The following is a 26,029-nucleotide window of genomic DNA, read 5'->3' on the forward strand; positions in this document are numbered from 1 at the left end:
GTCAAGGTGGGATTTCTCATTTTGTTGTTCCCCAACGATATAAACATGACTCATATATCTACTTCTATTTTGGCCTTATTTCTTAAATATTATGAAGAAAATAGCTCTGCTTTGCATGCTCTCTTAGTCATGTGACAGAAAACAGAACCTTCCTTTAACTGCACTTTCTTGCTGGAGGAAATACATTGAATTTTGGTAAAAATCTGGTTAGCTACAGTATCAGCATAATGTCTAATCGCCTTACCTTGTAAAGGAAAAAGAATCAATTTTAGTACTTTCTGCTATGCTGTTATGATCAAGCAATCCCATAATTTCAATGAATAAATCAACATAGAAGGTTATTGTTGACAGTGTTCAGTCTGTCACTAAACTATGAAATGCTTTAGTTTGTTGTTCATCCCTGCTATTGAAATTTTATTATATATTAATTTTAAAATGATCATGGCTATAATTTGGTAAGCCTTCAATATTGTGTTTCTCTAAAGTTCAAACATTTTATTCTTAATGTTCTAATCTTCTAAACATTTTTATTTCTTTTCTTAACAGATAAAGTTTACATAAGGCTGTTAATGTTTGTATTTTGCAAAATTTCTGTAATCTTTTCATTTTATTGAAAAATTGTCGAGACAGAATAATTATTGGAATAAGTCAAAATTTAAAATAGCATATTTTTTAGGATATTAATAAATTAATATTTGTTATTTGAAATAAAATCAGGTTTTAAAATTTATTACGATAATTTGTTATTTTGGATTACTATTCATTTTTTAAATAAAATTTTGTTTTGCAATTACCTTCTTAAAACTCCTATAACTAGGAAGCTTTGGGAGAGACAGATGCTACCGAGCAGAAATTTCTGATATGCATGCATGTTTTCCTTTGGCTGTTAGCCCTATTTTTGAGTTGCAGAAAATTACTTGCTGTGTAGTTAGTGATAACCGAGAGACACAGAATGATGCGGAGCATGTTATTACCGGACTCCTGCGGTTCAACTTATTTGGCATTATTTAACTTCCTTATTGGCATCAAATCCTTGAGATATGAATCGATAGGATATAATCGATAGGGCACAAAACTCTCTGTTAGCTAAGGTGGATTCAAATTTGTCCCCTTAGACAAACATTTAACCCAGGTCTACAAGGTCCTCTTGGATGAAGCAACCCATGGCTGCCGACAAGGATCCTTCTGTCAGGTTGGGTCGACTACCTCCTCTGACTAAGTAGACCAGGGACCACGATGGCCCGGGACGACGGAACCATGGGATCTTGATAACCACTACCTATATTTCCTTTTTGTTCTCTGCAGCACATGTGTTTTCTTTTTAGTAGTTTAGCCATTTTAGTCCTTCCTATGAGAAGGAATACTTAGGCGATAGGAAGAAGAAGGCAAGTCAGTTTTTCAAGCTTTTTTGCTATAGAATTTCTGCTTCCAGTGCAGACTTCGGAACAAGCTACTGTTCCATTGATTTTTCCTCTGTTTTACTTAACGTTTCTAGTGCAGGATCCTACATCAGTATTGGTATCAGAGCTAGATGGCGGAGAGTAGCAGACAGGTGGCTCCCGAGGTCAACAACAGCCTTGAAGTTTTATGGGATGAGCATAACAAACTGTCGCAGCACACCGACGAACTTGCGTCGGACCTTCATCGCATTCACGAGGAATTCCGTCAAGGAATGCGCGACATCAATGCCGTACTTGATCGGATGCATGTAACTCGGACCATTAATCACACGCCATTACCGGCAACAAGGAGGGGAGCACGCACAGATAGACAGAGGCAAAGAGGTCCGCATATACTAAATGCGTCTGAATCAGAAGAGGAGTTTGAACCTTCCGAGCAGTTGAAGCTTCAGATTCGGGAGAAGAAATTCACCATGTGCGTCAGAGGCGGCCGAGGGAAAATGATCGCTATCAGGGTGAGTGCCGGATTAAATTAGATATTCCTTATTTTGACGGCAAGTTGCATATTGAAGATTATTTAGACTGGGAAAGATCTGTAGAAAATTTTTTCGAGTATTATGGAGATTAATCCAGAACGGCAGGTGAAGTATGTGGCTTGCAGGCTTAAAGGGGGCGCTAACGCATGGTGGCAACAGGTGCTTCAAACTAGGAGAAAAGAAGGAAGGGGAGTCGTGCGCAGCTGGCATCGAATGAAGCAATTACTGCATGGACATTACCTGCCTACCGATTATGAGCAAATGCTATATATGCAGTATCAACATTGATCGCAAGGGTATCGATCGGTGAATGAATACATGGAGGAGTTTTATTGTTTAAGTGCTCGAAATAACTTAAACGAAACTACCAACCAGCTTGTTGCGCGGTACATTGGGGGATTGAAGGAAGCAATACAATACAAACTTGAATTAAATTCTGTATGGTCATTGTCCCAAGCCGTCAATTATGCTTTAAAGGTTGAGTTACAACTACAAAGGCATAGCAAGACTGGTTCATACAGGAGGAATACCGAGCATTCTGCTAAGGGTACAAAGCAATTGCATCCGAATGCTACGCAAGCGGCAAAGCCAGCTGTTGGAACGCCGGGTAGTGACGGACCAAATAGTACAGCTAGTAAGGTTAATGTTCCAAAGGGAAAACCCGTATGCTAAGGCTACAAGCATTAAATGTTTTCGTTGTTTTCAAATGGGACATAAGTCCAATGAGTGTCCGTCGAGACCTCAACTGTAGTTAGTGGACGCCGAAACTGATGAAGGAGAAGATGATAATGAAATTGAAGAAGACAATGATTTTGAGGAGGTAGCCGGAGATGTGGGCGAGCCTCTTATTTGTGTTATGGAGAAGCTATTGCTAGCACCAAAACAGCCGTGCACTTCGCAGCGCAACGCATTGTTCCGAACCAAATGCACCATCGGTGGCAAGGTTTGTGATTTGCTGGTGGACAGTGGGTGTACCGAGAATGTGGTATCACGAGCGGTGGTGCATGCCTTAAAGCTCAAAACGACGAAGAATCCTAACCCATACAAGATTAGTTGGGTTAAGAAGGGGGTTGAGATGCCCGTGACCGATTTATGCAAAATATCATTTTCAATCGGCAAGCACTATGCTAGTGAAGTATTGTGTGATGTACTGGACATGGATGTATGTCATATTATTTTGGGAAGGCCGTGGCAATACGACGTTGGAGCCATTTATGATTGCCGAGCTAACACCTATACATTTGATTGGAAGGGTCATCGACTGCGGCTGATACCCAATCACTATGGGCAAGAAATTAATTCTTAAAAAAACAAGACTGCGTTGCACTCTTCCTCTACAGCTACAATGTTAACTACATGGAAGGAATCCTCCATTTTTTCCTTGATAGTCAAGGAGGTGGCGGAAAGCCCAGCTGAAGCTAATGTGTCGGTGGAACTGCAGAGTCTATTGGAGGAATTCTCAGATGTGTGCTCAGATCATCAGCCGACTGAATTACCGCCAATGAGATCAATCCAACACCAGATTGATTTGATGCCAAGTGCGTCCTTGCCGAATTTACCACATTACAGGCTCAGCCCAAACAAAAACAAAATTCTGCAGCAAATAGTAGAGGAACTATTGGAAAAGAACTTAATACAACATAGCTTGAGCCCATGTGTCGTACCGGTTTTGTTGGTGCCAAAAAAAGACGGTAATTGAAGGATGTGTATGGACAGCCGGACAATCAATAAGATAACCATCAAGTTTAGATTTCCTATGCCATGAATGGAAGAGATGGTCGAAAGGCTAGCCGGGTCATCAGTTTTTTCTAAACTAGATCTTCGCAGTGGCTATCATCAAATACGAATCCGGCCTGGTGACGAGTGGAAAACAACTTTTAAGAACAAGGGAGGGCATTTATGAATGGAAGGTAATGCCCTTCAGATTGTGCAACGCTCCTGCCACTTTCATGCGAGTGATGAACGAGGTGCTCAAACCGTTCTTAAATCGCTGCTGCGTTGCATACTTTGATGACATATTGGTTTTTAGTAATAGTATGGGAGAGCATTTGAATCATTTGACAGAAATATTGAAGGCATTAAGAGAAAATAAGCTATACTTAAACACCGCAAAATGTGAATTTGCTACAGCTGTGGTTTCATTCTCAGGCTTCAGAATCTCGGGTGAGGGCATAAGTGCCGAACCAGCTAAGGTTAAGGCTATCCGAGAATGGCCAACGCCAATGTCATTCACCGACATCCGTAGTTTACACGGATTGGCAAATTTTTACCGAAGATTTATAAAAGGTTTCAGTATTTTGATGGCTCCGATAACGGATGTATTAAAAATGAAAAAAATTATGTGGGGTGAAGAGCAGCAATTGAGTTTTGAGAGTGTCAAAGATGCAATGACTTCAACCCCTGTTCTTGCATTACCCAATTTTGATAAACCTTTTACTATGGAGACGGATGCGTCTACTATTGGGATTGGAGCTGTGCTATCTCAAGAAGACAGACCCATTGAATTTTTTAGTGAGAAGTTAAGTCTTCCTCGACAACGCTGGACGGTGTATGAGCAGGAATTGTATGCGGTTGTCCGAGCACTACGACAGTGGGAACATTATTTGCTTCAACAAGACTTCGTTTTATGCAGCGACCACAAAGCATTGCAATACATCAATACCCAAAAAAACATAAATCGGATGCATGCCATTTGGATATTATTCTTACAAAAAATTACTTTTGTTTTAAAACACAAGAGCGGCAAGCACAATAGGGCGGCGGACGCCTTGAGCAGGCAAACGACAATAGTCACGCAATTGCAGAAGGAATTCTTGGGGCTGAAAGGCTTGACCGAACTGTATCCAGAAGATACCGATTTTAGCATAGCATGGTCTAAATGCATTAACAAGGAACCTGTTGAAGATTTCACTATAAGACATGGTTTTCTCTTTAAAGGCAATTTACTGTGTGTGCCAAAATCGTCATGGCGTCAACAGATCATCAAGGAAGTTCATAGCGGAGGGTTGGCTGCTCATGCTGGTAGAGACAACAAGTTGGCTTAGTTACAAACGAAATTTTTTTGGCCGCATATGAGGAGGGATGTAGCCAAATTTGTTGAAAGATGCTCCATCTGTCAGCAATATAAGGGAGGCGGGCAGAACACCGGCTTGTACATGCCATTACCAGTGCCCGATTCTATTTGGGAAGACCTCAGTCTAGATTTTGTAATGGGGCTACCTCGCACTCGTTGTGGTAACGACTCAATTATGGTAGTCGTGGACATGTTTTCGAAGATGGCTCATTTCATAGCTTGTAAGAAGACTTTCGACGCACTTAATATAGCCAAACTATTTTTTTGTGAAGTCGTTCGTTTACATGGTGTGCCGTGCTCACTAACTTCTGATCGTGATGTCAAATTTATTAGCCATTTTTGGCGTGAATTGTGGAAGCGAATGAGTACTCAATTGTAGCTTAGCTCCTCTTACCACGCACAGACGGATGGGCAGACCGATGTGGTGAACCAAAAACTTGGAAACTTGCTTCGTTGCTTGGTGCAAGAAAATCCGAAACTTTGGGACGAGGTGTTATGTCAGGGTAAGTTCGCCTTCAACTCTATGGTGAACCGATCGACGGGTAGGTTGCCCTTTAGTATTGTTTATACTAAAATGCCAAACACTATTGTTGATCTTGCAGCCTTGCCCAAGTGTACCAATCAAGCAGCTGCTTCACTTGCCGAGCAGTTTTCGGAGATGTTGGCCAACGTACGCACTAAGCTAATGGATTCTAATCAAGCCTATAAGCAACATGCGGATCTGCATCGCAGGGAGAAGATCTTTAATCCGGGAGACCTTGTGCTAGTCAGACTGAGAAGAGAACGCTTACCACCTGGAGACTATTCCAAACTCTCTCGTCGTAAATTTGGGTCATTTGCTGTGATCCATCGCATTAACAATAATGCATATGTTATTGACTTACCCGCAGAGTTTCAAACTTCAAATACATTCAATGTGACAGACATCTACCCGTACATACCAACAGACGACGGCAACGTCACAATGCTTTCAGGAGATAGCAGTCTTCTTTGCGGTGAGGGCGAATGATGCAGAGCATGTTATTACCGGACTCCTGCGATTCAACTTATTTGGCATTATTTAACTTTCTGTTAGTTAGGATAGTTCCACTACCTATATTTCCTTTTTGTTCTCTGCAGCACATGTGTTTGCTTTTTAGTAGTTTAGCCATTTTAGTCCTTCCTGTGAGAAGGAATACTTAGGCGATAGGAAGAAGAAGGCAAGTCAGTTTTTCAAGCTTTTCTACTATAGAATTTCTGCTTCTAGTGCAGACTTCGGAACAAGCTACTGTTCCATTGATTTTTCCTCTTTTTTACTTAACGTTTCTAGTGCAGGATCCTACATCACAAAAGATGGAAACACAGAGAGCAGTGAAAAGAGGAAAGAGTAAATTCATTTTATAGGCAAAGAGAGTACAACCATATAAATATACAAGGAAAAGAATAAAATGAATCCTGTGCAAACACGTGTAGGGTACATATAACAAATGGCAATTAGAGATCTTGATAGAGTACACAATTTCTTGAGCTGACGTGGAGCTTATTTTAACAGGCCCCCTCAAACTGGTGCATCTGAGGGGGTAACCGATTTGGTTGCCTGTTGTTGGAAACAAGAAATGGAGAGAGACTTAGTAAGAATGTCGGCAATTTGATCTTTGGTTGAGATATGAGGCACTGTGATTTTAGCAGCCCGGCAATGTTCAAATTTGCTAGCCCTGGTATCGGTAGTAGGATCGGTGGAAATATGTTGATGTAGAAGGTTGAAGATAGTTTTGGGTTTAAGATTTCCAGTTTTGAATCGAGTTTGCCCATGGTGAGTAGGTTGTAGTATAGGTAGAGGAGAATTAGTGCAGGTATTTGAGAGAGAACAAGGTGTGTCAGTCATGTGAGGGTGCGGAGAGGAGGAACGAATAGGAGAGATTTGTGTGGGTTGAGTGACTTGAGAGGAAGGGTCAACAAAGATAGATTGATGAGGTTCGGACGTGGGAACAAGGAGAAGGGGAGGCATATAATGTGAAGGAGGTGTAGGATCAATGGATAATTTAATTTGATTATAAGGAAAAAATAGTCTCATTAAAAATAACATGTCTAGATGTATAAATTATTCTTGTGGTTGGATTAAGACATCGATAACCTTTTTGAGCACTAGCGTATCCAATAAAGACACATGGTAAAGATAAGGGAGATAATTTTGAATTGGTATAGGGACGCAACTAAGGGTAGCACAGGCATTCGAAAATTTTCAAATGAGAATATGAGGGTAGTTTGTTGTACAGCTTGGTGTATGGATTGAGGTTGTTAAGTGTGTGAGTAGTTAGTCTATTGATGAGGTAGATGACAGTGTGAAGAGCCTCAACCCAAAGTGAAGGTGGAAGAGTGGCTTCAAAGAGAAGACTATGAATAGTTTCAAGGATATGTCGATGTTTTCGTTCGGCAATATTGTTTTGTGTTGTGGTGTAAGGACAATAGTATTGGTGGTGAATACCCAACGGGTACAAAGAGTTTTGAATTTATTATTGATGTATTCTCCACCACCATCAGATCGGAAGGTAATAATACGTTTGTTTAATTGATGACCAATCATTTTGTTGAATTCAACAAATTTACATATTTATTACAGAGTGGATAGATCCAACAACATTTAGAAAAATCGTCAATAAACAAAACTAGTAATGATCATACATCCGAAAGAACAAGTTCAAACATACAAGGCACGTAATTTTGAGATGAAGAAAATGGAATATGATGGTTTTTGCCATTTTACAAGAGTTACACGAATAATATGGTGAACTAAAACAAATATCTGAGATGCTTTTAGCTAAGTTGTGCTAAATACTAGACGCAGGGTGGCCGAGCCGATTATGCCAGAGATTTGGAATAGCTTGTGTAGAGAACAGGGCTAGAGATTGGTTGGAGGCAGAGAATTGATGAGGATAGATTCCATTAATATACGAACCCTGAAGAAGAAGATGGCCGATCTTCTAGTCCTGAATTTTAAAACCGTTAGAGGAGAAGGTAATACTGCATTGGTTATCAGAATTTAAATGATGGACATATATCAGATTTGACCGAAAGATTCAAAGCATGATATAAATGTTGTAGATTGAGATTACCGGTAGGAGTGGGATGAATGCCTTTACCTGAGTGTTGAACAGAAAGATTCTATCCATTGCCGAGGGTGACTTGATTGGTTCCAGTATGAGATTTGGGTGAGATAAGATTAGATAGATCTGAGGTAAGGTGACTGGTTGTACCACTATCAAGAAACCAATCAGGGTTAATTGTAGATTCCGTAGGTGAGAATAAGGCTGATTTTTTAGATTCCTCTCTGTAAGAAGAGTCGTGATGGTGCCAACAACGGAGAGCTGAATGATCTTTCTTGAAACTAATTTGACAAATGACTGAAGCCATTGGATTCTTGTCGGGGTGAAATGGGTAGTTGCAGGCAGATTGATTTGTGAAAAATGAGCGACCACGACTGGCGGAATTACGACCTCTTCCACGACCACAAGAGACCGCGAGGGCCATTTGAGGTTTGGAAATTTGTAGATTGTGCAGGTCACGAGTGGCTTTGTGGGCAATGTTTTGTTCTTCGCTACAAAGAAGAGTGTAAAGATCATCTAAATTGATAGGATTGAGATTGGTACGTATGGCTATTTTAAAAGCTTGATATTGTGAGGGAAGGCCATTCAAGGTGTAGAGAATGACATCCTCTGGATGAAGAGGGGCTCCGGTGGAAGCAATGGCATCGACCTTAGACTTAATGTTTAGAAGATATTGAGTCATAGTTTGGTCTTTCATAGAACTATGGTGTAGTTCATTCTTAAGATGAATGAGACGAGATCGTGTAGTGGATTGAAGGCGACGAGTGAGAGTTTCCCATATTTCGGCACAGTGTTCTAGAGAAAGAACGTAAGGTAAGATTGTGGGCAAGTTCTTTTTTAGTTTAATACTCTTTCTTCATTATTTTTCTTGATTTAAATTCCCTCTTATTTGGTTATAAAGATTTACAACTTTTTTTTTTAAATTGAAAGTGAGCATACTTAAATTTTGAGATAGATTGATGAATATTCTTATTTTGTAGACTATATGTGGCTCATGCTTAGTGGATTAGATCCTTTATCTTCTCTCAGGATGTACACTCATTAAGCCGAACTACATAAATCTTAATGTTCTTATGATGCTTGATCTCTTTTGCGATTTCTTTGCGGTTCATTTCATTCACTCTGAGTTAACTCTTCTAAGTAAAGTAAAAGTTAAGTCCTTTTCCTAGCAACCTAGATGTGAGCAAGGTTTATGAGGAATGCAATGGCCGTGAAGTTTGAGATTGAGAAGTTTGATTACCCAAAGACTTTTAGATTTTGGAGAACTAAGATGCGTGATATTTTTAGGCCAAAAAAGACTTATGAAGACATTTTTGGATATTTGAATATACTTAAAATTGTGAGTGAATAAGTTTAGATATAGATTGATGAAAAAGCTCTCTCATTGATCCAATTATGTTTGGCGGACGAGGTCTTAATATAGGTCTAGTAAGAAATAATTGCAAAATATTTGTTGTTCTAACTAGAGTCTTTGTGCATGACCAACACTTTCTAAAACTAACTCTATCATAAACAAAAATTTTATTTGCTTATATTATTCAAGATTTAAGAAATATTGATGTAATTGTTGATGATGAAGATCAAATTCTATTATTATTCTGCTATTACCATCTTGCAAGAATTTTTATAACATCATCTTGTGTTATTGATACCATCAATTTTGAGGATGTTTAAGAGTTTAGGAGATGATATGTTTTATGCATTCATGATAAACAAGATTAACACCAATTTAAATGGCATTGGTATTGTCCTCATGAAGAGTGAGATTATTATAGGAAAAGAAGTCCACGAAGTCAATAATATGTAAACATGCAACTTACATTATGCAGTATTCAGACTTGGTATGTGATTTAGACGTACATGACTACTGTTTACCCTTCATTAAGATCAAATAATCACCAAAAAACATAGACTAGCTTGTGACCGGTCATTGGGTATTAGGGTAGTCATCCCTATCAAAATCATTATACGCCATAAGATGAAAAGAATAGCTAGTTGGAATAAGCAAACCACAATTTTGTGTCCCAATAAGATACTAAATGATTTGACGAACTACAACTATCTATAAATGATGAGGATTTTGCACAAATTGACTAGCTTACTAAACCGCAAAGGAAATATCCCGTCATGTAATTTCCAACGACTGTCTACCAATTGTCTAAATACTTAGTTTTCAGAGAGAAGATCACCCTTCTCACTTTGATACTTGATGTTTACTTATAATGGAGTATCATCCAGGAAAGCATTTTGGAGGTTAGCTAAAATAATCAGATCTTATGTATACTTATGTTTATTAAGAAATTACTATAGAGATCAATGCTAACTTTCAAACCTAAGAAGAGCACTTAGATTCTTCATATGAAATATGTCCTGAAGAAGTTGCAAATGGCTAATCACTATGTCCCAGTAATAATAGTTTTATTAATATAAGATTGAAGGTTAACAATCCTACTGGATATCTTGCAAAGAAATAACGAGTCATAGCTGCTCTATTTAAAGGAGAAATGGCATAGGGTTGACCAAAATTTATCTACCAATGAATATGGGGCATATTTTAATCTATACGGAGAACTTTGGAGGTTGAATGTGATGCCCTCGACTGATAGAAGGGGACCCAGTGAAACGAGATGAGCGCCTTACCTTGATGGTGGGAGTCAAGCACTTAAGCACAAGAGGTAGAGACGAGATGAGCTTGAAACTCCTGTAAATGGGAAACATTGAGAAAGTCGGGTGCCATGGGTTAAACAACAATATTCGATTTGCATGAATGCTTTTCTTTAGTCATTAGCTTTGATTTTGCTAAATATTTGTTGTTGTAGTTTGCTGGAAGTGGGAGCTTTGAAAGAAAATAGAGAATTGAGTTTTAGAAATTGAGAAAAGACGAGGAAAATAATGAAACTTAGTTTCTATGACGATAGTGAGTCATCTCAAAAACCAAAATATCGTTGCAACATAAATTCTGAGAAGATTCCATAGAAGGATGTATTGTACCCTTTTGACGACCTTTTGTAGTGGGTAATTTTTACTCTTAATTTAATTTCCTTTCATTATAATATATTTTAAGTTATTTTATCTCTTAGTTGTTTTAGAGATGTTGAGAAATTTCTAGTCTTAATTTGTTGTGGGTTTTGCTTTTCTGTATTGAGAGTGGGCACATTTTAGTTTTGATAATGGTTGTTGGGTTTCTTTATTTTGTACAACATCGTGGCTTCTATTTAGTGGGTTAGTGGTCAATCTTGACGTTCATAGTGCTTAATTTTTTTTTTCTTGTTAATTCTTCCTACATGAAGTAGGTGCTTCTCTAGACAAGTATTAATTGATCAAATTTTAACAGGCCAAACTTTCAACCATCAATATATTATCCGTTTTGACTTAATGGCCTCACGGTTTTATTCCCTTGTTGTAACTTTCCAGTAGGTCAAACCCAAATGCTTTTTGTTATGGGCTGATTTGTTCTCGTCATGCTCACTTTTTTGGTAATTTCTTTTAATTAATATAAGATATATGTATTATTTATTTTCAATTTTCTACTTGCACTAAAAAAATGATCTAAACTGAATACCACTTAATCAAATTCTCTTATTATCTGAGGCTAATTGTTCATGTATGTGCTTGCACTTTTTCATTTAATCAATTAACCTTGAGAGTGGATTTCATTTATTATCTGAGGTATGGGCTTGTCATCATCCTAGATACTACTGAAGTAAGAGAGACTTCTTAAACTGGGTGGTTATCTACTTTTTGTTAATGTGGAACTATGGAATTGTCATTCTGAGTCTGAATCATTATATCTTGCCATCTATCCAGTTTTGCATGTAAAAATTGAATTTACAAATTCTCATACAATTTATCCGAAACTTATGCAGAAGCATATCCACAGTATCATCAGGTCATGACTTGATCTCTAGGAAAGGATCACACAAAGATGAGAAATGGCATTCTGATTTACTTGGCTGCTGTTCAGAGCCTTATTTGTGTAAGTTATAGGGATCTGCTTTTCTTTGATGTGGCAATGAATTCTAGTTTTCTATGCGCTTTAGCTATCGTTGATTTTAATTAAATTATGTGCAATTTTGCCTTGTGTCCTTATCTTTCCTGTTTTTCAAAAATCTTATTCAATTTTACATTCCTCTATACATGATTGTTGCAACATATATCCCTTTAGATCATTTATTAATAGAGAGATCTCTGGTACATGGATTTGTTTTCTCTTCAAGTAATTTTCCTAAGTACCTTTAATGATTTTAACTGAAAAATAATGCAACAAAATTATGTATTTTGTCCGAGTTTCAATTGGGACAATTTATATGCAGAAATGCATGGTAGGGGTAAGGAATCCTTAAATTTCTTCAAAGAGATGAAGGAGGCCAAAGTCAAGCCCAATCATGTTACTTTTACCAACATCCTTAGCACATGTAGCAATGTCGAGCTGATGGAAGACGACAAAATGCAGGAGGCCAAATGATTCCTTTATGTGGGATTGCACCAAATATTGAGCACTTTGGTTGCATGGTTGATATCTCGATCGTGCAGGGCCTTTAGAAGAAGCAATTAAGTTATTGAAGAAATCATTCAAGCACTACATTTGCATTGGTCGGGCAAGCCAACTTGTTGATGCTGAATCCTTGATCAAATCCATGATTGTGGAAGCATATAGAGATATATGGAAAAACCTTTGTCTACATTTAAAATCTTCGACCTAGGAGGACTGATTTTGATGTCAACATCTATCTCCCTACCAATGGCGAGCCTCGACGGAGTCGAGCTCTTTTGACGTAAGAGAAGTATGATGTGGAACATCTTAGTTAAAGTATACCGTAAGAATAGTTTATCGAGTTTGTTACATGTTTTCTAGAAAGCTCTAGGAGGTTCTACGTAATACCCCATGATTTCCCTTAACAGTAATAAAGGGGTGTCAATTTCGGGTCATGGGTTGGGTTCGGGTCGAACCCGAAATTGACCCGGCACTATTTGGGTCAACTTGAACCTGACCCATTTTTGCAAACGGGTCAGTTTTCCGGACCCGATCCCGACCTGCTTCAGGTTCAGGTCAACTTGACATGACCCGAATGACCCGGTGCCAACAAAAAACTGTTTGTTTTCGGGTCAAAAAATGGGTAAATTTTTGCTTTTCGGGTAAAAAACGGGTCAATCTCAGGTTGTCGGGTCAAAGGGTCAACCCAAACCCGACCCGGTTTTTGAAACGGTTAGAATTGTTGAACCCAAACCCAACCCTTTTTGGGTTCGGTTTGACGCAAACCTGAAATTTTTTGGGTAGGGTTCGAGTTAGGTTTTTGGGTCGTGTCAAATATTGACACCCCTAAGTAATATAGAGTGCCACAGAAATGAACATAACATTCAATCTTTATCTTTTATCACTCACACAATTTCATGCTTGAATAAGAACATCCAACCACAATATCATTTATATAATAAATGGAAGCATTTAATTAATCCAAATTTTATAACATAAGTTTTTATAAAGGTACTAAGAAATCTAAAATAGTACAACACTGAACAATCTACATACCTCAAATGTAGACTTAATGATAAACAGTAGAACATAAAGTGAAATAAACTTGAATCTATTCTACATCAAGTTTTCCCTTTTTTTTCTTTGTAACAACAGTCAGTATAAAATAATTGGTGAGCTATGAGTCTCATTAAGTTATGCAAAATAAATAGCAGTTAAATTACATGATTATAAAACTCACAATATTGATTTTTAATATCCAAAGTCTCAGGTAAATAAAATTTATTTTAGTGGAATTGTGATTTTTTAGAGTAGTAGTTAAATTACTATTAAGTAAATATTAGTAATTATAGTAAGAAATATAGTAAATGAAATTAGATAATCCTTTAATTATGAATGGATGCTTTCAAGGGCTGTGAAGAGCAGTTATTCCGTGGGCCAGCAGACAATTTCTGCTGTTGAGTTGAAGCAGTAAAGGTTCGGGTGAAGTGGAGTAGTGGCATTGGGAGAGAATGAAGGTTTGCGGCTGAGTAAATTACATAAGTTTTTATTTTGCTTAATAATAGAATTTGGTTAATATTGAAGTTGCTTTTTGTATTAAGTGTAGAATCTTGATTCAGTAAAGGAAATAACATAGAAAGGAAGAAGAAAATTCAAGGAAGAGGAAATCAAGGTAAGTAATTTTGGTATATGCATGGTTGTCATATAGATTTCCAAATAGTAGTGAAAGTCTTTAAAGATGTTGTATCTAATTGTGTCATAGGTATCATTGATTACATGCAGAAGAAAAGTTACGAGGAAAATGGTTATGCTCGTAGAAATTTATTGTATACAATTTATTTGAATTATAAATTGTAGAAATTATAGAATTGGAGAGGTGATTATAAGCTACTTACAAGCGTAGAAACGTAAGAAATAGAGGATTGTAGGAGACAGCTTGTTAGGAAGTTGTGTAAATTCTAATTTACAAACGCATGAATTATTAATTCTATAATATATGTATGATATCACTTAATTTATTTGAAAAGATAAATGCATTATGAAGATTCTAATAATGAGAATGAATATACATTCAAGTTCTCATGTATAAACGATCACTTGCATACCTGTGACAATAAGAGTTATTATGATTGTTTTAATATTCTTCTAATTGATAATAATTTGAAAATAGCTCATTAAATTTAATGTTGCTAAGACATCCTTGTATATAAGCATAGCAATAGACATATTCTTATGGAATTTTGTGCATATTATGTATGAATTACTATGTTGTGAAATCTACTTAATATCAAAAATTAGAAAAAATTGGCTATAAGAATGATATGATACCTGTAATTATAGGTGGGGCAAAAAGGACCTCAAATATGATATCTGTATTGCAGGTGTGGCAAAAGAAATCCCAGAGACATAATATTGCATAGTAGGTAGGGCAAAATGAACCCCTAAAGAGACAAAAGGGACCTCTATGTTGTTCAATGGCGATAATGCCATGTTTACCTAGGCTCCATTGAACATCCTGATTAAAGTTTAGCCAAATCTTTAAAATATTAATATTGATATTCAATATAGAATTCAAAAGAAGTAAAAATTAAAGCTAAATATTATTTTATGATGTTTTATAAATAACATCATGTTTGTTTAATTTATGATTTCAATGTTGTGAGTTTTATGATCATGTAATATAATTGCTATTTAATTTGCATAACTTATTGAGCCTCATATCTCACCAGTTATTATATATTGATTGTTGTTACAAGGAAATGAAAGGAAAGAAAAACTTGATGCAGAATATGTTCAATTTTAGCATTGTTTGTAAGTTTATATTTTAGGTATGTAGACTGTTCAGTACTGTATTATTTTGGATTTCTTAATGGCTCTGTAAATATTTATGTTATGAAATTTGGATTAATTAAATACTTCCGTTTATTATATAAATGATATTGTGGATTGATGTTTTTATTCAAGTATGAAGTTGTGTGGGGAATGATAAAAGATAGAGATTGAATGCTATGCTCATTTTTGTGGCACTCTACATTACTATTAAGAGGGGTCATGGGGTTTTATATTCTATGGCTAGCTTATATATATAACTGTTGTAATAGGAAGAGGAATAAAAACTATTATATCTTTGAAGCCTTTGAGCTTGTTATTTGGTATTTCTTTTAGCAGATCTATTTTTTCCACGATCCACACATCATTAAGCATTTTGGAGATAGCCATATGCTATTTTTTATTGTGGGAGAGAACCCATCCTTGTTACTTTGTCAAAATCAAGAAGGCGCCAAACCTTCAGTCATTAAAACTACAAACCAGAGAAACCTACGAGAATTTCATGCCCTCCAAACAAGGGCACCGTGTGGCTGATTATATCTAAAAAAGTTTACTACCGCCTTTTATTTATGTGGCATAACCTTTCTTCTTCATGATAGCTATAAAAGGGAGAATTTCTTGCATATCAAAGCATTAAAGTCTTTCCTTTTCTAATGCAGAAAAACAAAGCCAATTATTAAATAATGTCAACCTTTCTAAAACAACCATATGAAATCATGCACCAAAATAGGTGGAGACCCTATGCAATACTTCTTATAGATTCCGTGCAATATAAATTGTTTCAAACAAAAATATTACTCCGGCAATTTTAACAATGTTTATATGGTAAGTAACATTGCATGCAAGATTGTTAGTTTTGGCACGATGAGATTATAAATACATGGTGGTGTGACTAGGACATTGGTTAGAGCTTGAAATGTACTAGATTTGAGTTAGAATCTAATATCTTAGAGTGCTCTTAGTGATGCAAGGTACAATTTTTAAGAAATTCTTAGGTCCTATGATTTGTAAAGTTGTGTTGATTATCATGAAGGATAATTGATTTATTGAAGCCTATGAGTTACAAGTTGGCAACTTCGAGTGGCATTATTTTAGTTTTACCCTTATCTATGTTGCAGAATCATGATTTGGAAAAGCTGAAATATTTAACTTGTTGGCTCCATAAAAATTTTTGAAACAAAGTCCAGTAAAAGTTGATGATGTAAACCAAATTAAAATTTAATTATGATGATGAAATCAAAATTGTTCATGGTCAGCTATGATGTTGTGTCATTACAAATATTCTGCACGAGTCATATTCAACTTGAAGTTCAGGGTATATATATTCTTCTTGGCAAATAGTAATTCAACTCACATTCTTCAACAATTTCAATTCGTTCATTTGAATCATAATTGGTCAATATTCATTTCTAGTTGGTTGTTCACTTATCGGACTCGATCATTTCTACTCATATCCCATCAAAAAATAAACACTTGTTTATTAATGAAAACAATGGTTCAATTAATATCCCTTTTGTAATGCCCATAACATTTCCTGAAGAAAGCCATATAATGCGCACTTGTGAGAGCACTAGGATCCAATATTCCTTCAAACACCTTACTTTAATGTGGTACTCATTCATAGAGTAATAAGAAATTTCTCTCAATAATTACACAATGGATGTAGGTTATAAAGCCGAATTATTTTAAATTCCTTAAGTTCTTTTCTGTATTCTCCTTTGCCTATTCATACTTCTTAGTAACTCAAATCAGAATTTAGAAAAAAAAATCCTTAAGTTGGAGATACTGTTAGCAAGTGGTAGATTTCTTGAGGCCTGAAGAGAAAGTGGTAGATTTCTTAATGCCTCGGTGAAGATATATGCCAACTATTTAGAACTGAAATATAAGGAGTAGAACATTGTATCTATATGAAATGATAATAAGCTTCAATATACTCAGTTCATTCATGGAAGATAAGGTTAATGGCAGTGTGCATAGTGATGTAGTTGTCACAGAATAACAACATAGGCTGAGTAATTGGAGAAACAAATTCTCCTAAAAAGTTTCTACCTGCATCATTTCACATGTGGAATGTGTCATATTTCTGTATTCACCCTCAACACCAGACATGACCACAATAATCCATTTTTTACTTTTTAAGTGACTAGGTCACTAGTAAAAGAAAATTCATATAGTAGTGTTGCGTCCTGGAATATTCGTAGCAGTAGAGAAATATATAGTTTAACGTCTTAGTATTGTACGAAGATCCAACACACAAGCAGATAAGAGAGAGAGTGTAGCGTTCATAATAGACACCAGAGTTTTTATGTTGAAACCCCTGAAAAGGGGAAAAAATCACGGTGCCTGGCCCAGTTTGAATGAATCCATTAGTATTTGCAGTCGATTATAAATGAGGCCCTTCCTAGGGAGAAGGCCTTAGCTTGACGGTACAAATGTACATCATATAGAATGCATTACATGTTGGGAGTTACAATAATCAATATAGACATATTTGTTTGGTTGGAAGGGCCATAGTCGGCACGAGACAGGGTTTGAAAGACCGTAGTTGGCAGGAGACCAGGGTCTGAAAGACCTTAGTTGTAAGGCGGTACTCCGGTAGAACTCTGGGCGTCAAGTAGTGGTCCGGCGGAGGAGAGGACCTCAGGTTGTGGTCCGACGGAGCTCAGGGCCTCAGGTGGTGGTCCGGCGGAGCAACGACGTCAGGCGGTGGTCCGGCGGTGGTCCGGCGGAGATGAGGGCCTCAAGTGGTGGTCCGGCGAAACTCCGGTGGTGGTCGAGGAGGAGCTTCTTCCTTCTCTTCTTGCTTCGATCTCTCCTTTCAAGAGAAATGAGGGGTCTATTTATAGATTTATGGAGTGGCATGGCCCGTAAATAGGTGAAAGATCAAGGGTAAAGGGGGGAGTGGTCGGATGGATGACCAATATTGAATCCCTTGATCATGGACCGTTCGTCAGGCATTTGAAGGTCTTAATGATGTCGGAATTTGGAGATCTTGGGCTCGTTGGATTCGTCTCGTCGAGCCGCTCGATTCGACTATAAGCATGTTATGTTTGGAAACTGTTTGGTACTCCAAATTGTGGTTCGAACCTTCCAACAGCGCTCCGGGTCCTTGATTTGGACTCGGATTGAGTCGAATTTGGTGTTGTTGGGTTCGTATTTCTGAAACTTTCAGTTCGATTGTAAGTTTGCTGAAATCGGAGTTTGGATGGTCCCAATTTTAATTTTGGAAGTTTTCAACTTGATTTTGCATTGAGATTCATGCCCGATCAACATAATTTTTTGATAACATATCAAGTAGATTTCATGTCTTCAACAAGGCCATCAAATTCAACATCAGAGTATACTTCAAAATTTAAGTGTTCAGTTTTAGTATATAATTCATTTCTAGAATTTTTTGGATATACCTGAGAATTCACTCATCAACTTCTAAATGCTTCTGTTTCAATATTTGCATGTGTTGACTAACAATTCCAGCAATGAATCAGATGACAAGCTTAGTAGCAATCAGAAAAATCAACCAGTTTTTGATATTGTGATCGGTCATCTAGTAGTTCTTTGTTACCATATATGGTATGAATCTCCATAGAGGTATAAGTTGGCTTGCACTCAATAAGTTTAGAGATCAGTAGTGAATTGTCGATGAGATAGTGATGTGTTTTTTTTTATCATAACGAAATTCTTTTCTAAGAAAATACTTTGGTAGGTCTAGATCTTTGGTGCTAAAATAATTTTGCAGGTAGTATTTTACTTTAAGGATATTGTTAGGATCATTTCCGATAAGTAGAATATTATTAGCATAACTAAAAATTATGGTAGAGCTTGGATAGCATGCTTGACAGAGGACCAGAGGTAGAATAATCTGTGATGCTACTATAACGGTCAATTTCAGCAAGGTCTCGCAAAATTTGCCCATGGACTTTGTATAGGTCATAAATAGCCTTCATAATTAAACATACCCGAGAGGTTTCTATATAAATGGATTTTTGAAGATTTCCATAAAAGAAGACTTAACTTATATCCATTTATGATAGAGTTCATCATTGGTCGATGGTCAAGCCTTAATTAAATCGATCAAAGGCTCTCGAGGGCATTCAAATAAAAATCGAGGTCAACACCATCCTAATAAAAATACTTTACAATTTCTTGCTTCGTCAAATCCGCATTTACATATAGATTTTACAAATTCTTGTATGCAATGTAATATCTCTAAAGCTCATAAACTGTCTTTTGAGACTTCTGTTACCCGCAAGAAATATCCTTTAGAACTTTTACATTCGGACATTTGGGGACCTGCGCCTTATGTGTCTACGCAAGGTTTTCAGTATTATGCTATTTTTGTTGATGATTGCACTAGGGGAGAAGGTATGAAAGTAGTCTATATCATAGACTTGAGTGAATATTTTGATAACCCGCCAAGCTTCGTATCAATCAATGGAATCGTTAGGATAAAATTTAATTGTGAGGGCCTATCAACAAGTAATTGACTTAACCCCAGAAAGAGGGTAACCAGATTCTATTTACTTGGATAGAAGAAATTTTGCAGCTCCTTAAACAACCATTAAAGAAAACTAGTAGCAGGGCAATGTAGGAAGAGGTGCTTCCAGAGGAAAATAAACAGGAAATTAAAAGGTCTCTAGGATGAGGAAGGAGAGGAAAAAAGAGTGATCTTATGAAATGTAAGATCGATTGAAGCATATAATTGTCAGGGAATATGATCATAATAAGGATATTCTTTTCATGAGTGAGATTACTAAAGAAATTTGCATCGTATGAGTGTATGACATAAGAAGAAAGCTTGTCTGATGATCAGAAAGCATGAATAAAGAAGGCACAACCAAAAATCCTACAAAAATACAAGTACTTTAATGTCACCCCGATGATGGCCGTGTTGATCGAAAATCTCAACCGGAGGGGTCAAATTTCAAATCTCAAATGTCAAATTTGAAATCTAACAAAAGCACAAATTCTTGAAATAAAATCTATCTGCCAAAAACTCAAAACTAAAAAAAAAAATCATCCACCATCCGAAATCGTTTGTCGGGGGTGATAAATTTGAAATTAACCTCAGCTCAGAAAGAGCAAATGTGTGTCGGGTGTATCACTAAGGTTCATCCCCAAACAGTCTCTTGCCAATAGGGACGTGGCACGTGCCCTCTGATAGGGTGGTTTTGCCGCAAAATGACACCATTATATTACGATCACGGCCAAAGCCCGTATGTTCCCTAAAGGCTTCAAACCCTTGAGTTATGAATCATAGGGTATATTCGATAGGCATCAAGCCCTCTATTAGCTAAGGTGGATTCAGCTATATCCCCTTAGACAAATATCAACCCAGGTCTACAAGGTATTTTTGGACGAAGCAATCCATGGCTGCCGACAAGATGCTTTTTGTCAAGTTGGGTCGACTACCTCCTCTGACTAAGTAGACCAGAGATCATGACAGCTCGGGACGACGGAACCATGGAATCTTGATCGGGCTCGTCTTCATTCCCCCCACCACCAGCTTTAAGTTTATGATGATAAACTCTAAATTCCAAATTTCCAACTTCCAAATTCAAAATTTAAACTCTAAAATTGTTGCTATTATACGATAGGTTTATAACCTATTTGATCTTTTTTACGACTAGCCTTAATCAAAAGTTCTCTCCTATTATTGGGAGGGGTAATTAACTATAGGGGCTTGCCCCTATAGGAAACCAGAACTCAGATCAAAAAGTCCTCACCAAATGAGGGCGTAATCTCTGGGTAGTGTCTTATCTAAAACCCAATCTGCCTTCTGAAAATTCACCCGGAACCTAATCTCGTTAAAACTCTTTATCGCCTTCATCGTCACACAAATTTTTTAAAAGAAAAATAGACGGATGGCGCGGAGAGGCCGAGATCACACATATGGAATTTTCGGAGCCCACAATTTGAGGGGGAGTGGAAAACCGCAACACAAAAAACTAGATAAAAAAGCACTTACAGCTGTATGCCAATGCAGTGAAGAGAAGATCTCTAAAGGATCTTCATTGATATCTTCTATAATCTGAAATACTTTAACTAATATCAACTTTAGTGCATATAGTCACATGTGTGTGTTTATTACATTTATTGTATTGATTAGCGTACTAAAATAGATCCCTGTTGATTTTATAAATATAGGGCAAGTAGATGGTTATAAGCAACTTACTATTTTAATACAAAATACAAACCGCAGGAATCATTTGCCTGCTTTTGCTGTCGTGCTGTTCTGTTCTCATTGAGTGCTGAAAGTTTTTAGAAATGAAATCGGCAACTTGAAAGGTGAGGTTCGAATCCTAACAAACCAATTTATTTTCAGCAAAAGGCATGCTGGGAATTTGCTGTTCTACATGCAAGCCTAATGACTTGAAAATCCTGAATGGCATATACTATGGACCTTTTCAGGCCTCCTGCTTATAAACCAGTTTGCTGAATTGTCACGTGCTGGATCGGGCATGCATAGTAGATTTTTTTTTTATTCTTGATCTTTGTAAGGATTCTTATTAATGTATGAATTTGAGCTATATTGCGTTTTGAGTCCTCAACAAGCAATTATTTGCTTTCTATGCTTGAAATCACAGTATCATTTGTACTCTTCAGGTTTCAAGACATGCATGTACCCTTGTGGAACCTTTTCAAGGATTGCGTCAGCTGCTAAAAACAGGCACATAAGTATGTAATACTTTTGCTAACATTCTGCAAATATATATACATATACATAAGTATGTAATGCGTTGGTGTAACCAGCTGCAGGGGATGCCTGTAATGACCTAATGGCATATTCGTTAATCTTATCGTGTTGCTGCTACACATGTTGTGTCAGAAGGAAACTTCGCAAAGTGTTGAACATCACGGTAATGATAATTCACACATTACCTCTTTAGGGATTCTGCAAAAATTGATACTTTCTCTGATTTGAAATTTACCGAAAGGAAGGATCCATGTGTAAAGCAAGTGCGTTTTTTGTTGTGAATCTTAGGCTTCGTTTGGGACTGCTTTCTTAATGCTTTTTAAAACAGCTTTTTAATATAAAAAAATTATCTGTTGTACTAAAAAGCTGCTTTAAGAAGAAGGAAATAAGACTTCCCAAACGAAGCCTTACTCAAATATTGACCAAGTATTTCTGATATGGTATTTATTTTCCTTGTCAAGGGAGGGCTATGTGATGATTTCCTATCACATCTTATGTGCTGTTGTTGTGCCCTTGTTCAAGAATATCGCGAGGTGGAGATACGAGGAGCTTATGGTATGACTAATCAGACATTTTGATTGACTATAAGCTCCATTAATGTGGTTTTATGTCTGGTGTTATCTGATCTTCAGTCTTCTATATTATTGAATGCTTACATATTTAGGCTTTGTTTGTGACAGCTTTCATTTTGTTTTTGAAAATGGCTTTTTCATGAATTTTTGTATTAAAAAGCTGTTTTAGAAAGCAAGAAGAAAGTCTTCCCAAATGAAACCTTACCGATTAAATACTACAACCAAGACAAAGCTATTTTACTTATCTTTAAATGTTATATATGCAGGCAGGGAGAAGACAAAAATAAGCCCCCCAACCTCTCAATATATGGAATCTTGAAGTAACATTTGTAAAAGCAAAGCTGCCTCAGCTTTTCTATCAGCTCTACACTAAGGTATCCAACAGCTTTCTGTGGCATCTCATCTAGAACCTTCTCCTATTCCTTTCCATACTTACCAAGTATAAAATTGTACATTTTAGGTGCTCCCCCCTCTGTATTATCCACATGATTTGAGTAGTGAGAGTGTTTGAGCATAAACATTGTCAATATGTTATAGGTTCAGGCATCATTTGCACAACTCAAGGTCCTGTTTGCTTGCTGTATGGTCTTCTTGAACAACTCCTTTTAACCTATGGATATTGATCATTCTAGACGCTTCTGGATATATGACTTACATACAGAATGCATTAAACCAGTATAGCTCAGTATGGTTTCGTTTGGAACAGCTTTCTTACTGCTTTATAAAACAAAATTTTAGTATATTTTTTTTTTTTCAAAATTTGTTGGATTAAAATTTTGTTTTATAAAGCAGTGTGAAAGCTGTCTCAAATGAAGCCTATATCTCTAATATGCATTTTCTCTTCTCTTGCCTACAATTCTAAGTACAAGAAAGAATTTGTGAGGACTTAGATTTTTAAATTCTTACCTGTTAGCATTGTCCGATTCTTTTATCTTAATTACTGCAAGGAATGATATTTGGTTTTGTTGGTGTCTTAATTGGGGCTGAGAAATGCTCCATACAGTGAAAAAAAATTGTCAAAAATTGTTTTTTTTTTCTATTTACTTTCTTTTCTGTATCTACTGGTTTACTCTATTTCTCTTTTTTTCCCCATACGCCTCCAATTTCTTTAATTTTCTCTCTTTTGCACTTTGTTTTTAAAAAGCTACTACCGTTTTATTTCAATATTTTTTTTCTATTTTTCAGAAAATTAGTTAAGTTGTAAAAAAAATTATTGGTTGATTTTTTCCCCAAAAAAAATTGTAATGATTATAATAATTTTTAGAACTTTTCATTTTATTATAATAGTTTTACAGCTATTTTTATTGGGAGGAGCTGCGTCGCTCCAAATGGATGTTTAAGCAGCAAATGAACCAAGTGCGTTTGGTTCATGTTCGTTTGCAGTTTGGTTCATGTTCGTTTGACAAGATAAATGAATGAACTTGAATATTTTTAATAAATACTAGATAGTTAAATAAAAGAGTTGAAATAATTTGGCGTTCTATTCGTTTATGTTCATGAACAATATTATTTATCACTTGAATAAGTTCATTAAGAAGTTCGATTAGAAGTATATCATAGTTTTAAAAATAAATTTTATCAAATTTAATAATTTATTTTTTCTAATTTTGTATAAAAGTATTTAATAATTTATTCTCAGCTCCATTCACGCAATATATAACATAAAGAAAAACAAAATTTAATTTTTCGACTCTTCGCTTACGCATTAGGGCATCTCCAACCGAAAATGTCATTTTTCACTCCAAAATGCAGGGAAATCAAAAAATGCCGTATTTCAATTGGCCTCAACTTTGGATAAAAAACTTTGAGAAATATTTTAAAAATAATATAATTTTTGCTCCTAAAAAAATTTCTGACTCTGTCATTATACTTGTTGAAGGTGATCATCAGTAGCAAGAGACATTATCTCTTGCCACTAATGCCCACCTCCAACGAGCGTTATCCATAGCAGTCGTCTACCATTATTAGGAGTGTAATTGAGTCGAGCCGAGTTGCGAGCTGGCTTGAGCGAGTCAAGCTTATCAAGCTATGAGTTTGAGCTCAAGTCTATACATGAGCTCAATTTGGATTGACTTGAAAGCTAGTTCAATTGCTTGATTAACTTAAAATATATTTAAAATTTAATTGAAATTAATTATATATAAAAAATAAAAATTTTCATAAAATTTTGAAAATTTTAATTTAAAACTAAAAAATTGAGCTTAATAATTGAGTCAAGCCCGAACTTTCCAAACAAGGCTGAGCAATCGAGCTAAGCTCGAGCCTATAATTTTTTTAAACAGTCGAGTTCGAGCTCAGTAAGAACTAAACAAATTTAGCTCGATTAAACAAATAATCGACTCGTTTACACCTGTAACCATTATCAACGTTCGTCGTCACCCACTATTAAATAAAGTCAACATCTATCATCTTCCATCATTGATCTATACTAGCCAATAACAATGTCTTGTAATCTTGCCTTCTCTAATGACAAGGAAATGCAGATCAGTGTATTTTTTAATCTAGATAATATAATTATTTTGAGTGGGCTAGATCCTTTGATTTTTCCCTTTTTAAAAAATTTCTTGTAAAAAATCTGTGCTATTATTGAGCCAATCTATTTATTAGTATGTGCGCGCTAAATTTTTGTGTAATATTAATGCAATAAACTCACCCTATGTAATGTGATGAATGTGGCTTCATAGCTATCCACTTTGTGCAAATACCAAGTAATTTAGTTTGCCACTATGGAGGAAATTAAAAAAAAAAAATCATCAAATTCAAATTTTAAGGTCAAGTTCCCCTTAAATGTAAATAGTCAGCCAATATCTATTGCGACTATCTCCAATCTCTTTTAATCAGAATTGTCAACCATTATTCCATAAAACTAATGACCACTCTTGTTTAAATTTGAATTGTATTGAGAGGGAAGGTCAAACGTGAGAGAAAACAATGCATTTGATTGTTTTGGAATTAAAATTTAAATGGAGTTCATCTTCATCTTAAGATTTGACATGGTGATCAACCGTTGACATCCTTTAATGATGATCTTTTTTGTATTTTTTATTTCATACTTGTCAGTGTGTACTCGTTGTATCTCCTTCTCATTCACTCACTTGCTCCCTTTACTTTCTCACAAGCTCTCAGCCTCCTTTGCAAAAAGTATACTTCACAGTTGTTAGTGGATCTCCTCTTTCATAAACTCTAATTCAATACAAACATTGTCATCAAGCTTCTGCACTCAAAATCCGATCATCACCAACCTCCAAACCTCAATCCTATATCATAACAATTTCATAATATAATCATAACCGATCCTTCCATGCCACCTAACCTCTCCAAATAATTCCTCAACCTTTCGCACCTCTCATGCTCATTTTCATCCAACA

General features: G+C 36.2%; 1 protein-coding gene across 3 annotated transcripts in view; it reads left to right on the top strand.

Moving 5' to 3' along the window:
* The window catches only part of LOC110112195 (cell number regulator 13), a 42,828-nt gene extending 19,522 nt beyond the window's left edge, over nt 1–23,306 (top strand). Inside the window, exons 5-9 of one of the 3 annotated variants that reach the window (XM_028692873.1) lie at nt 11,973–12,068; nt 21,999–22,070; nt 22,146–22,252; nt 22,551–22,644; nt 22,928–23,306. In XM_028692873.1, the coding sequence (XP_028548706.1) occupies nt 11,973–12,068; nt 21,999–22,070; nt 22,146–22,252; nt 22,551–22,644; nt 22,928–22,980 (422 nt within the window). In that variant the 3' untranslated portion in view covers nt 22,981–23,306. Of the gene's footprint in view, nt 1–11,972; nt 12,069–21,998; nt 22,071–22,145; nt 22,253–22,550; nt 22,645–22,917 lie in introns of all 3 variants that reach the window. The other 2 variants (XM_028692872.1, XM_020844329.2) reach the window with 2 other exon arrangements.
* Nucleotides 23,307–26,029: the final 2,723 nt, after the last annotated feature.

Source organism: Dendrobium catenatum, unplaced genomic scaffold (genome assembly GCF_001605985.2).
Source record: "Dendrobium catenatum unplaced genomic scaffold, ASM160598v2 fragScaff_scaffold_178, whole genome shotgun sequence".
Taxonomy (NCBI): domain Eukaryota; kingdom Viridiplantae; phylum Streptophyta; class Magnoliopsida; order Asparagales; family Orchidaceae; genus Dendrobium; species Dendrobium catenatum.